We start from the raw sequence: 15,040 nt of genomic DNA on the forward strand, positions 1-15,040 counted from the left end.
ATGCTTTCTGGAAAGGAACCACCTCATGGCGTTCAAAATTATATCTTTTCTAACAATAGGATTAAAATGATAAACTTGAATTTCAATTCGATTTATTGATTTAAGCCTTTTTGGAGATCAACAATTTTAAATATATAAAAAAATCCATACACTCTTGTAAAATTGTAACCTAAACTTGAATTCAATCCACCTTTTGATTAAACACTTCCTATTCCAGCAAGCATCACAGGACCACTAGTTGTTATCTTCCCAATTAGTGATCATGTTTCAGATGGCAACAACAATAAATATGTTTAGAATTTTACCTCCGAAAGCAAAAACATGCTATTTCTGAATCATGGTGCACAATAAAATGTAGGAACAGAAGGGCATCTTTAGGTATAGCATTCATTAAGGTTTGACCAGGCTTGAAACTAGAATTCCTGAACTTATGGACATTTAAATGTCATATTTTAAAAGAATTCACACAGACACAGCATGAGCTCCGTGAAAAATTGAAGATGAGTGAATTGCACTTAGACAACATGTGCTGATTAGTAATCTATTGATGTAAAATACAGTGGTCAGGCAATGCTTGTAGATCTAATCTAATCAGATTTTAATACTTAAAGGTCCATCTCTCAGATCAGTTCTATTACAGTTTTATTTGCGATAACACTAAAAGAGATCAATGATAAATTGGTTTTAAAAGCCATGGGTGGAATTGATCCTTGGTCTAAATCTAGATCATTGTCTGCAATAGAAACCAGTACAAACAGATCAAATCTAAAAGCATTGAATATGTTTATTATAGTGGTTTAGAGTAAACACAGATGACACACATTGTTCCTGAAACTCAGAAAATGTATCGAAAGATTATGATTACAACCTATTGTATGTCCAGAGACCGGTTTAGATTCTCTCCTGTTTAAGTAACAACATTTGCAAATATATTTAACAAAACATTAAAGCTGGATGTCAGAAATTCTGTCTTTAAGCATTGTGTAAGAGTTATGTGTGATGGTTTTTATTTGATCTGAAGCAACACTAACACTAAATAGGTACGTGCACCGGTTATCATTCAACTAACATTATTAGCAAACTTAATTTGGAGGGAATTGAGAAAAATTGACTCATGTACCAAGGGTTTTAATATTCAAAAATCCACTGGTTCGGTAATTCACAGAGTTTGCAAATTCTAAACCCCTTTTTGAAATGTACTTAGCCCATTTAACAATTAAGAATTTGGAAGGGGAATGTTAATAGTGTCCCTTCTAAATACGTAATACATCCTTAAGGTATGTATTAAGCTTTGAAACCATACGTGGGCTGAAAAACAGTAACAGGAGGTAGTAACCAAAGGGGACATTTGTGAATCTGAAAGTAAAATGGGGTGCATTAAAAATGCCTTTATTTAAAAGCAATCACAGACACAGTAGTGTGCTGACTCCACAAGCAACCACTTTTACCAAATGGATTATTAATACATGAACCTCAGTATTTCCTACATATTGCTGAAATGTAGTCTCTAATATTTTTGTCATGTGGTGTAAATATTTGTTTCCATTATTTTATTTTCCATTTCAATATTGTCATGAAATGTACCTATTCTTTTTGTCAAACATATAGAAATATCTATGTCACAATTTATGGGGCATTCTAAAAAGTGTTTTCACTCTCTACCTTAAAGCTTCCTAAGAAAAATACTGACGCGCAGTCCTGGTTTCTCCTAGATCATTTAGCTTTCTCACTAAACCAAGTACAATATTGATTTGAGAGAGGTGGTTGTTGTAGTCATACGCACTGGGGTTAGTTTAGAAAAAACAAATATAAAACTTACTTTATCTTTAGAAATAATACTTGCAAAAGTTTATGTCCAATAATTTCAGATAATTTACTGATAAAGATATCAGATAAAGATCCCCTAATTTCTTATACCTTTTGGTATCAAAAATCTGCTAGAATTAACAGACTTCTCTTCTAGCTAAATCCAGGTATGAGAAGGTATTAAATGCAATTATCAACTTTCCGTTAGTTTAACACATTTTCTCAGTGCACAGAGTATTTTTCCTACATTGATCACAACATTTCAAGCAATGGTCTGTGCTTAAACGTACAATGAAGGGGTAAATATGTATTTCTACCACAATCAAGAAACCCTTGTGTCTATGAGGATTACTGCTGCAAATGAAGACCTAGCTAAGATGAAATATCCCTTTAAAGGGAAGATTTCCCTCACCCACCATAGTTGCATGCTTCCTCATTCGGAATCTCCTCCCACCATTATACCTAGTTACAGTACAGGGTACAGCCCCTCACTGAGAGGGAGGAGTTCAGGCATGTTTTGTTATAGAGAATGGTATACGAAATACCACAAAAATGAGCTCAGGGTAGTGGGGGCAGCAGAGTGAAAGGTAATAAGAGGTCAATATGTTTCAGCTTATGAACCCTCCAAAGAGGTGTTTGCGGCTTTCTTCAGGACCTAATCAAAAGTGTTGCTGCTCATTGTACTCACTCAATAACTAGCATTGGCATAGTCAATAGGTCTCGCCTTTGGGACCTTATAAGTGTTTACCCATGCAGGTCCAGTAACAATGTGAAATAATTTCTCTTAAAAAAGAAGACTATAAACTAACTAAGGTAGACGTGACTTTATTACTGGTTAATCAAATGTTTCTGGAGGTTTAGTATATATAAAGAAATCCTTTTTTCCATGGCATGTCATAAAATTGATGGTCTAAATTTTGGTAAGAGTACACAATGTCAAAAAATTCAATACTGCTTTTATATCAATTTACTTTTGAAAGCTTGAAGTGAAAGAGAATTCTAAATGTCATTTGCTTATGAGTAGGCGCTAATGACTATTTCCGGATGACAATGTAGGTAGCATTTCTTTGTATAAGATGTGTTAGGGGAAATGGCTATTTTGGCCAAAGGCTCCTCTTTCTTTATGCATGCTAGTTTTAATTTGTAAACAGAATCACAATTTTTTTTATGTGGTACACTGTAATGTTAGATGAATCTGTTTTACCCTTTTGATAAGCAAGAGATGACGATGAACCGTTTTTTCGTCCCTGGTTTTAAATGGATTCAGGTTGGAACAGACAAGGTGTTGGTTGACTGCCTCAGAAAATAGTTGTTTCCCGCATGCTGCTTTCATGCGACTTAAATCCCTTCAGTCGAAGAGGTGGCTGCATGCCTGCAGATATGGCCAGATCAGTACTTGGCTGGTTCAGTTCACCAGTGGGGCTAGAATAGAAGCTGTTAAGGGCAGGGGTTTAGCTTCTTATTGGTGCAGCAGGTGCTGTGGCACCAGGTCCCAGACGCCTTAAAGGCCCACTGAACCCTGATGACTGCAGTTTGTCACAGTTCAAACAAAGGCATGAGGGGCCCACAGAACAATTATTGATGTTTTCCACAGTCCAAACGGAGGGCAGGTGTCACATTTCCTTTCTTGCCCTAGGGCCCAGGGCACACAGGCTAGGCCACTGGTTAAGGATGCATTGGGGAAGAGGTGGGGAGACAGGGACATTTAAACAGCTCGACAATGACTTCATGCCTGGGTATTAAAGTATTCATTGCAATTAAGGACTGAAGCAGGAATAGATCTCATAATATCGGGAGGCCTACTTACAAATGCAACTCGATAAGCGGCTGCCTTTTAACATCTCACTTATCACCTCTCCTAATTTTCAGTTTTATTTTAGATGCAGACTTAAATCGTGACCTATGAACATGTTTATCTATCTTTAGGTTCCAAATGGCCCATCTTTTCCATATGCCAGTATAAGACAGGTCGGGAACACCCAATGGCGTTGAACTTCATAAAGCCACATTAATCACTGGTCTTGAAATGCAAATGGCAGCATTAGGCACACAAAGGTGTAATCTACGTAATCTCATTATGTACCTTAGTATACAAGTAGTACCACATTCTTTGTATACCTGAATTAAATAGGCACACAAAATAGTACCGTATTTAAAGGCCCAGTTCAGAATTACAGGGAAGGTGAACTGTCCTGTCCCAGACTACACAACGGTGCAGTCTTCAGTGGGTGCTGTCATGTCACACAGGGGGAGTACACCAGATTATGCTGGAAAAAGCATGTGGTGCCCCAACGTAGGTACAGTTGTAAACCACCAGTCTGCTTACAAAGTAAAGCGTCTGGCAGCTATTAAACGAGGTGGCACGTTTCCCCTGCAGGTGGTTGGGGTCTGTCACCATCCTGTCAGGTGGTGATATACAATCAGTGCATCTCCTCACTGCTTGTTTGCCCTTTCGCCCGTTTCAATAATACAGTGCAGTCGGAAGACAAAAGGTTTTCCCACATTTGAATGTGGCCATGCCCAATACAAAGGTAAACATGCCCGCTGAGAATCTCTCCAATGTGATCCACACTACATAAAGGGCTATGTAAGTGTCTGCAGCCTCTTCTGTAGAACAAAAGCCAAAATGCCCATGGGACGCAGAAAGAGGGTGCACTCTGATGCTTCATCATGTACGAAGCCTTTGGCGTTCGTCTGTACTAAGCTAGTGACAGAGTAAGTGGAGTGTTTATTGCCCTCTATGTCACTCTACTTCTAAACACCTACTACAGCTTGTACAGTGGTTACTGTGATCTGTTCACCTACATTATGCTTAATATAAATAGTGCACTATTTCGGCGTTTGTGTCTGCCTACAATATGGACATGATACAAACAACAGTACCTACTGTAGTGTAGTTCCTATATTCCCAATAGGCTCTGCGTATTGGAATAACATAAACAATAGTTTAGACGTAGGACTGAAGTCGACTAGGTCTCTATTGAATATGTTAGACTTAATTGTGAATGCCAGCTAGCTCAGAGGTCACTAGAAACTTTCTCGAATTCACAAGAAGGGATTAGTTTCTGACATCCGCATAAACATGACAACTTTGTTCCCCAAGAATAAGAAATATATCTCTAGAGTTGCAGAAACCATAGATTGCTATTTCACTCAGTCAATTGTGCATGCTTTGTTTCACCAGGATTTGCAGAGAAATAGAGAGATGGGTGTTTTCAATAAAAAAAGGTTATTTATTGAGCAGTCTTCTTTCTCATGCAAGAGAAGTGAATCGGGAAAATTACACTAGGATCCTATATTCGTCTACAACACTATGAGGTGGATGTTACAATTCAACAAGTGTCTAAAATACTTCAGCACAACTGACTCTGCATCAATATTACGGGGCATCAGTCTTGATGGCAAGCCAACTTTGTATACATTATTATCAGAGACTATACATGACACTTGGATACAACTTTACAAGAGAATTTTATAAATGTTCGTACAGTTGTATTTATATAATAAAACAACCTACCCACAATAATTGATCTATCTATTCATCTTTTTGGGTTCCGGAGTAGCATGCTACTCGCTGAAAAGCGCTTCAACACTTCATCAGGGGCAGCAAGCACTATATAAATGCAAAACCTTCCCTCTTCTATCCCTCCAGTCTCTTTTTCAACCCAACTAACAGACCAACATGTCCAGCTCTCAAATACATTTCATATTTCCCTACACTAATTCACCACTAATCATTTTGGGATCCTGGAGTAGCGTGCTACTCGCCGAAAAAGCGGTTCAAATTGACCCTAACGCACTCTGCTGCTCGCAGAACTCAACGTTGAGCGGTTGAGTTTTTTTGACACTTTGCCGAGTTCTTCATTGAGGAACACCGCCTAGGCCTAATCTTAGCATGAACATCTAGATTTCAGTCATATGTTAAGAAACAAGTGTGAGTAGAAACCTTTTGAGTGGAGAAAATTTAAGACATTAATATTGTGAATTTTTTGTTAATTAATTGATGTTTGCAAGTACTAACACTTCTCTGTGTCAAGTAAAGACCTTGAGAGTTTTGTAACTTTCAGATACTCAAATTGTGGATTTTGTTGCAATTAAAACATTTTCAAGGCCTGAAATTTCTTTGGAGGTTGCCTGCGGGCAGCCTAAGTTATCCTGCAAGAATTTCTTGAATAATCCTATTGCAACTACAATATGTGCTCTCTCATGTAAAGTCAGGTTGTTAGAAGCTTTTCTGCAACTCAAGATACGCCTTACTTTTTACCTGGTGCGGGTGCATTTCTATTGTTTTGTGAGATCTCCTTTCTGAGTATAACGTTTCTGGCTTTCCCCTCCTGTATAAGGCTTTAGTCCAGTGTGAATTCTCTCATGTGAAGTGACATTGATTTTTGATTAAACCTTATCTGACATTCAGAACACACATAAGGCTTTTTTCTCCCGTGTGAGTTTGCTCATGACAAGTGAGACGTAATTTGTGACCAAAACTTTGCTTGCATTTTGAGCACTCATAAGGTTTTTCCCCAGAGTGGGATCACTCATGAAGCATAACTCTGTCTTTCAGATTCAAGCTTTTACAGCATAAGGATTTTCTTCAGTGTGGAGTTTCTCAAGGTGAGATAACGTTTGTCTCTGCAGCTTTTCTGGCATTCAGAGCACTCATAAGGTTTTCATCAGTATGGAGTGGATTATGGTTAGTGAGGCTGTGCCTATCAAAAAATAGGAATTTCTGGCATTCACAGCATAGGTAATGTTTTTTCCCTGTGTGCGTCTTCTCATGTAGGTGAGATTGCATTTAAAATGGATGCTTTTCTGGCACTTGGAGCACTGAAGTATTTTTGATGGGGTGTTTTCTTATGGTGCATGTAACCATCACTACCTCTGAATCTTTTCTGACATTTAGAGCACTGATGTTTTTCCCCCAGTGTGGATTCTCAAATGTGCAGTGAGATCAGATTTACGGCTGAAAGATTTTTGGCATTCAGAGCACTGATAAGGTTTTCCCCCAGTGTGGGTTCTTATATGGTGAGTGAGATTGATTTTTTCACTGAAACATTTGTGGCTTTCAATGCAATAAGGTTTTTCCCCATGGTGGGTTCTTGTATGTGTAGTGAGTATTCTTTTTTCACTGAAACATTTCTGGCATTCAGAGCACTGATAAGGTTTTTTCCCCAGTGTGGAATCTCACATGTGCAGTTAGAAGTGATTTAAGTTTGAAATCTTTTGGGCTTCAGAGCATTGATAAGGTTTTTCCCCAATATGGGTTCCTATATGCCGAGTGAGACTGAGTTTGTTTTTGAAACATTTCTGACATTCAGAGCATGGATAAGGTTTTTCCCCAGTGTGGGTTATTGTATGTCGAGAAAGACTTCTTTTGTCACTGAAACATTTCTGGCATTCAGAGCACTGATAAGGTTTTTTCCCCAGTGTGGAATCTCACATGTGCAGTTAAAAGTGATTTACGGTTGAAATGTTTTGGGCATTCAGAGCACTCTAAGGTTTTTCCCCAGTGTGGGTTTTTATATGCAGCGTGAGATGTCTTTTTTCACTGAAACATTTCTGGCATTCAGAGCACTGATAAGGTTTTTCCCCAGTGTGGGTTCTTATATGGTGAGTGAGATTGATTTTTTCACTGAAACATTTGTGGCATTCAATGCACTGATAAGGTTTTTCCCCAGTGTGGATTCCTATGTGTCGTGTGAGACTACTTTTTTTACTGAAACATTTCTGGCATTCAGAGCACTGATAAGGTTGTTCCACAGAATGGGTTATTGAATGTGGAGAAAGACTTTGTTGGTTACAAAACCTTTTCTGGCTTTCAGAGCACTGATAAGGTTTTTCCCCAGTGTGGGTCTGTATATGCTGGGTGAGACCGAGTTTGTTTTTGAAACATTTCTGGCATTCAGAGCACTGATAAGGTTTTTCCCCAGTGTGGATTCTTATGTGCTTTGTGAGACTACTTTTTAAACTGAAACCTTTCTGGCATTCAGAACATGTATAAGGTTTTTCCCCAGTGTGGTTCATTACATGTTGAGAAAGACTTTGTTTTTTACAAAACCTTTTCTGGCATTCAGAGCACTGATATGGTTTTTCCCCTGTGTGGATTCTTGTATGTTCAGTGAGTCTGAATTTTACACGGAAACATTTCTGGCATTCAGAGCACTGAAAAGGTTTCTCCCCAGTGTGGGTTCTTATATGATGAGTGAGACTGTTTTTGTCAATGAAACATTTCTGGCATTCCGGGCACTGATAAGGTTTCTCTCCAGTGTGGGTTCTTCTATGCAGAGTGAGCTGGGCTTGGCTAATGAAACATTTCTGGCAATCCGTGCAATGATAAGGTTTTTCCCCAGTGTGGGTTCTTATATGATGAATGAGATTGTTTTTTGTACTGAAACATTTGTGGCATTCAGAGCACTGGTAAACTTTTTCCCCAGTGTGGGTTAATACATGTTGAGAAAGACTTTGTTTTTTACAAAACCTTTTCTGGCATTCAGAGCACTGATAAGGTTTTTCCCCAGTGTGGGTCCTTGTATGTACAGTAAGGTCTCCTTTTTTAATGAAATATTTCTGGCATTCAGAGCACTGGTAAGGTTTTTCCACAGAGTGGGTTAATAGATGTCGATTTAGACTCTCTTTGAAACTAAACCTTTTCTGGCATTCAGAGCACTGGTGAGGTTTTTTGCCAGAGTGGGTTATTACATGTCGAGAAAGACTTTTTTTGTTATAAAACCTTTCCTGGCATTCAGAGCACTGATAAGGTTTGTCCCCAGTGTGGATTCTTATATGTTCAGTGAGATAAGAATTACTGCTGAAACTTTTTTGGCATTCAGAGCACTGATAAGGGTTTTCCACAGAGTGGGTTAATGCATGCCGATAAAGTTGCGGTTTGAAACTAAACCTTTTCTGGCATTCAGAGCACTGATAGGGGTTTTCCCCAGTGTGGATTCGTATGTGATGTGTGAGCCTACTTTTTAAACTGAAACATTTCTGGCATTCAGAGCACTGGTAAGGTTTTTCTACAGAGTGGGTTAATACATGTCGAGAAAGACTTTGTTTGTTACAAAACCTTTTCTGGCATTCAGAGCACTGATAAGGTTTTTCCCCAGTGTGGATTCTCATATGCTCAGTGAGATAATATTTATCTCTGAAACTTTTTTGGCATTCAGAGCACTGAGAAAGGTTTTTCCCAGTGTGCATTCTCTCAAATTCAGTGAGATGTGATTTATGGCTGAATCTCACATGTCGATACAGACTCGCTTTTAAGCTAAACCTTTTCTGGCATTCAGAGCACTGATAAGGTTTTTCCCCAGTGTGGATTCTCATATGCTCAGTGAGATAAGATTTACTGCTGAAACTTTTTTGGCATTCAGAGCACTGAGAGAGGATTTTCCCAGTGTGCATTCTCTCAAATTCAGTGAGATGAGATTTATGGCTTAATCTTTTTTGGCTCAGGTAACTTTTTCCCCAACTTGGGTTATTTTGCTTTGATTGAGGCAGGTTTGAACACTGAAATTGTTCTCACAGCCCGTGTTTTTAAAAGGTGTATTCCTAGAGTTAATATCTCTACATTTAGTTTTCTCTTGCTTATATGCCACGGTAAGAGTGAACCCGATTTTAGAGTCGGGCTTGTTTAGATAATGTTCAGCATTTATCTCTAAAAGATATTGTGTGTAATCGTCTTAACACTTGAATTGAGCAAAATATGTCTGGAAGCAGCCCTGTAACACATGTCGAAATGTTTGTAGCAGATAATAGTCTTTTGGTTATAGCCTCTCCGGCAGCAACTTATTTTGTGACTGAAGTTTTTCTCAAATCTATTTGTATAGGTTCTTAGCAATGCAGTGATAAGGAGTTAGTCTGATATTTAATGATTCAACTGAGAAGTACCGTTTTGCACTGGCGTAATGGCAGTAACTGAGGGCGTTAGAACGTGCACAGTAATATTGTGTCTCACCAGTCGCAGAACATCAGTTGCTTTTACCCGTTCTGTGTTTGGTGTAAGGTTAAGGATTGTAGTTCTGAAGACGAGGATTTATTTATATTAGCTATAGCGCAACGGTGCTCATTTAATCCATTTTGATATTTAACAGTTTTACATATCATTTCTGCACAACAGATAAGGTTGAGGCGATTTACATAGAATTACAGAACAGTACACAATAAAAAGGAAACAATCTGAGATGGTCATGAACACAATAAAGTGGTGAATTTTTAAGGTTTTCGCCAGAGTGAGCAGAGTGGGTCGAGGTATTCTATCCCGAGGCAGATAGTCTCAAACTTGCGTAAGTGGTTAAAAACGGTTGTTCAACAAAGGTGATTTTCCAATCTTTTGGTTGTTAGCGTGTCAGCTTCGGAGTCTTCTATCAGTGTCTTTTCTTTGATGGTTTGCAGAAGAAACCTTTTGTTGTATCTTTCTTTTATGCAGTGTGTGCTTCCTCTCTGGAATTACATGATGCTTTAGATCATGCGTCCTTTAGATGAACGTTATTCTGTCATGCTGAGACAATTTGTCTTTCTGATAATATTTCAGATGAGGATGTTGTGATTGGTCTTTCTGGCACTATTTCTGATGCTGTGTGGACAGATATGACTTTGCTCTGGGTTAACGAAATGCAAAATTAGAGACTTACAGGTATAGTACTTTCCTCAGCTCCTACTTCCTCGCCACACCTAGATTTTGGAAATTGTTTAAACTTAGAATGCTGGATGTCCTTCGGTTTTTCAAAATAATCCTTCTTATGGCACTAACATTCAGTTGGCTGGTGCTAAATCTTGCTTTCTTCGTCCGTAATTTCAATCACCTATAGTATTAAAATTAAATAGTTAATACATGTAAATATCCCCAAAAATAATTTACAAGCCATATCAATGCAGAATTGCAAAATTTTGAAAGTGTTGAGCCGTTCTTCAGACAGAGCAGAGTGTAGAATGGTAGCCTGAGAGTACTTGGATCTAGGAGTGAGGATTTGTAGAATTTCCAACATTTTATTAAGCTCAGAAAGGATACATGTACCCTATGGACTTGTAACATGGAATCCCAAAAGCAGACATTAAAGTCATATGGACTGGCACCAAAAAGATATTTAAAATAGAATACTATTAATTAATTTTAATGTATATTTCTAGGATGGGAATTTCCCCTCCACAGACAACAGGCATTTCCCCTGCCCTGAGTTACCACCTACTTGTATCTGGTAACCTGACTTTTGAGCTCTGGCCTCTGCCACACGCAAATCTATTGTGTGTGGCAGAGGACTATGCCTAGACCTATCCCTCAACTATGGCCCAGAGTATGAATCAAGGGCAATGAAATTAAGGAGTACTTTCATGTGTTCATTTTATTCCACCTGATTATCAGTCGTTAGGCTTTTGTGCAGAAAAACAGGAGACGATTTTTTTCCAGACAGAAAAATTAGACTGAAAAGACCCACAAGACTCTGGGTGCAGCAGAAGCAGCCAAGACTTATGCTGTTTTTTTACTAACTGGGGGAAACACACAATTCTTCCCTCTGTTAGAAATATCTTTCCCCTTCCCTCCCCTGCTTCGCCCATCTCCTCCCCCCCAACCAACCACATGCATAAAACAAGTGGTAAATAAAAGCAGAAAAACACTATGAAATAGTGAATGGCATGTGGTTTGACAGGCAGAAGAATCTCAGACCATTCGCTGGTGGAGGTGCAACTCGATGGTCCGGTTGGTATGAATTAGGCGACTAAAAACGGTTCTGACATTTGCAGGTGGGTCACGCTCTGCAAGATAACATCTGGGAAGGGGGGGGGAAGTTGCCTGATGCATCCCCACTGGAGGACCAGCTGCTAACTAATCCCCTGACCGAAAAAGCAATCTCAACCATCTATAGGAAGTTGATCTACAATATGTGTTGTAGTAATGTGGCTCACTGGTTAGAGGCGGCAGACCCGGAAGCAGAGGACGGCCCGGGACCAGGGTTCAATTCCCAACGTGGCAGGGTCGTGGACCAGGGTCAGCAGACTCGATAATTCTCGCTTCGGTGCCTACTCTAACCAGGGGTCTCACTCGGCAACTCTGGGCATTAGCTTGCCTCATCTCCACAACGGCCCCACCAACGCCAGGGATGCCTGGCTTCACCTTGGGGATACCCAGGAGGGACCATCCCACAGGGAAAGCCAGGACGGGTTCCCCAGCGGTATACAGCGCCAGGAAGCCGCTTGGCAACAGTGCGCTTTACAAGTATACATTACATTACACCACGCTTGTGAAGGAGTACCCTGCTCACCAAACTCTAAATCAAGAGCTTTATCTTGTCTGTGCTATGCATGTATCTCTAGGTCCGCTTCGTTATGTCCATCAGTCTTTCTATGATGTACCTGTTATTGAGGCGTGTGTGTTTAGTACAGGTTTAAGCTCACGGTGTGTGTGTGTTTTTTTTTTAACCCTGTGGTTTAATCTGCACTTGTTGCTTATGCGGTGTTATGTGGTGTCGTCACACCCTTGTAATTATAACAAGCATTTGCAATGCAATAGGTCTTGCATTAGGAAAGTTTGGGCTATTGGTATTGTAAATGACACATTTTTTATTTATGTGTTGGTTTTGAAAATAGCGAAATTAATAGCTTTGTCATTTACAATGCCAATAGTTTTAACTTTCGCAAATGTGACACCTATTGCATTTGTAATGCAATATGTGTTGTATTTACGTGACTTAGATTATTGATGTTACAAATAACAATGGCTTTTAATTTTTTTAAATAATTAATACTTGAGTAAAAGTTATTGTAATTTATAATGGCAATTGCTTAAACGTTTGTAAATAACTTTTGTGAAGATTATGTTCAGAGTATTGTATTGTGATGAAAATCCAAGAACAGAAGTGAAATATTAACATCTTTTTGTGACATTTGTAATAAAGCTTAAAACATTGAGAGAACATATTTGAACTAGTTGTTGAATTGTTGCACAGATTGCTGCTGTGGTGGCGCTGAAGGATGTTTTGGTGGCGCTGAGTGATGCTGTCGCGTTCAGTGATGCTGTGGTAACGCATAGTGATGTTGTGGTAACGCATAGTGATGTTGTGGTGCCCCTGAGTGATGCAGTGGTGATGCGACAGACAGACAGAGGGAGGGCGACAGACAGAGTGAGGGCGACAGACAGAGTGAGGGTGACAGTCATGTCAAAGTCATTAGATATGGTCCAAACTCCAGCCAATCAGGCGACAGCACCCTCTGGAACCTTCTCCTCAGAGGCTCAGGCTCTCCAATTTTTTAGCACAAGTGTGGCATAAGAGCCAAGGAGAAGAGGGGAGCCTCTGAGGGGAGGTGGGTGAGTCACATGTGAATCTATGAAAGATATCAATACTGGAGAAGCACAGTTTTCAGGTAAGTAACTTATGTTCTTCTCCAGTATTGGGGTATCTTTCATAGATTCACATGCTTGAATCAGAGTAGATAGCAGTAATTCGAGAACTATGCATAGTAAGCCATAAGTACATTGTAAACAGAGTACGAGAGAATACATATACATATATTACAGTATAGCAGTAAACATCGGCACATCTGTAAAAAGCAGAAATATATACATGTATACAATGTGTGCAGGAGGAGGTAAGAAACAGAGGCTCACCTTACTTAAAAAGATTACGTAGCACCGCTTGCCCAACAGCTGTGTCAGCATTGTTGGCAGCTTCCAGACAGTAGTGCTTGGTCGCAGCTCTGCAAATCTGATGAAGAGGCACACCACCAAAGAGAGAAGTAGAAGAGGAGACTGCGCTAGTAGAGTGTGCTTTAATCGTTGCTTCAAGTGTCTTGCCTGCTTACTGATTGCAAAAGGAAATTGCTCTAGATATCCAACGTGCAATAGTCTGTTTAGCAACTGGAGGTTCTTTACGCATCCTGCCGTAGGCTATGAAGAGCTGATCAGTTTTACGGATACTGGTTGTTCTTTGCAAATAAAATGTCAAACATCTCTTAACATCTAGAGAATGTAAAGTCTATTCTGCTGGCAACTGTGTATTAGGGGAAAAAGTCTTTAAGATGACATGCTCATTCCGTTGGAAATCAGATGAAACTTTAGTAATTAAGGCCGGATTAGTGCGGAGCACCACAGCGTCTTTGGTGAATTGAAGAAAAGGTGGTTTGATAGTAAAAGCTTGTATCTCGCTGATTTGAAGTAAGAGCTAAAAGCAGTGATGTCTGCCAGGAGATGAATTTAAGATCAGCCCTACGAATGGGCTCAAATGGGGACTTCATGAGTTGTGCCAACACAATGTTCAGATGCCAAGGAGGAGGCGGGCGTCGAATTAGAGGGAACATCTGAAATAAGCCTTTGAAAAATTGTTGAATAATTCTTGAAGAATAAAGAGAATTGGAGTCATTGTGCTGCAATCTGGAAACTGCATCCAGAAAAACCTTCAGGGTAGAGTGAGAGAGGCCGGATTTTGCTAATTGGCGTAGAGTGAACAGGGTGAACATTTATTTATTTAAGTTAGCAACTGACACCCTACGGGTAACCTGGCGCTGTGATACAGGCGACTAGCTTAGGGCCGAGAGACTGTGTCCCCTGCCAGGATGGAGTTAGCAGGATGCCAAGGAGCATACTCGAGGGTAGAGCCAGGTTTTTAACCTTTTTCTAAACTGCAGGATGTTGTCCATTTGTCTCGTATCAAATGGAAGAGTATTCCAAAGGCGGGACGCTGCCGCACTGAAGGCCCTACCTCCTGATTTGACTTTCCTAACTTTAGGCACCCTCACCAGATTAGCCTATGAGGAGCGCAGCGCTCGTGGAGGGGCATACCATGTCAGTTTCTCCTGCAGAGATCTGGGACAGTGACCATGTAGAGCCTTAAATACTATACATAGTGCCTTAAATCGTATCCTCTGCGAGACTGGCAGCCAGTGTAAATCTGAGAGTGCCCGGGAGGTGGAGGAGTGGCGTGGTTGCACTAGTACCATTTTGGCCACCATGGTCTGTACTCTCTGCAATCTCTTAATCAGATATTGCGGGGATTCTAGTAACAGGGCATCACAATAGTCCAGCTTACTGAGGATGGTGCCCCGGACTATCAGCGCTCTGTTCTGTTAAGAGAACATCGGAAGGATTTTCCGAAATGCTCTGATCAGAGTAAAACCACTTCCAGCTGTTTTGTTGACAGTTTTCTAATGTCAATTTGTTGTCAACCATGACTCCCAGATTATGTACCAGGCTACTGGGAGCCAATGGAGTAGCAGGGGATGTTGGCCAAAACACAAGCGGAAGTTTAGG

At 40.0% G+C, this 15,040-nt stretch overlaps 1 protein-coding gene across 1 annotated transcript; it reads right to left on the minus strand.

The window, feature by feature from the left end:
* Nucleotides 1-251: 251 nt before the first annotated feature.
* Nucleotides 252-8,955, minus strand: LOC144806492 (uncharacterized). Its single transcript, XM_078672844.1, has one exon. It carries the CDS (start codon nt 8,920-8,922, stop codon nt 7,297-7,299), a length of 1,626 nt encoding a protein of 541 aa, XP_078528970.1. The 5' UTR covers nt 8,923-8,955; the 3' UTR covers nt 252-7,296.
* Nucleotides 8,956-15,040: the final 6,085 nt, after the last annotated feature.

Source organism: Lissotriton helveticus (assembly GCF_964261635.1).
Source record: "Lissotriton helveticus chromosome 1_1 unlocalized genomic scaffold, aLisHel1.1 SUPER_1_unloc_8, whole genome shotgun sequence".
Taxonomy (NCBI): Eukaryota; Metazoa; Chordata; class Amphibia; order Caudata; family Salamandridae; genus Lissotriton; species Lissotriton helveticus.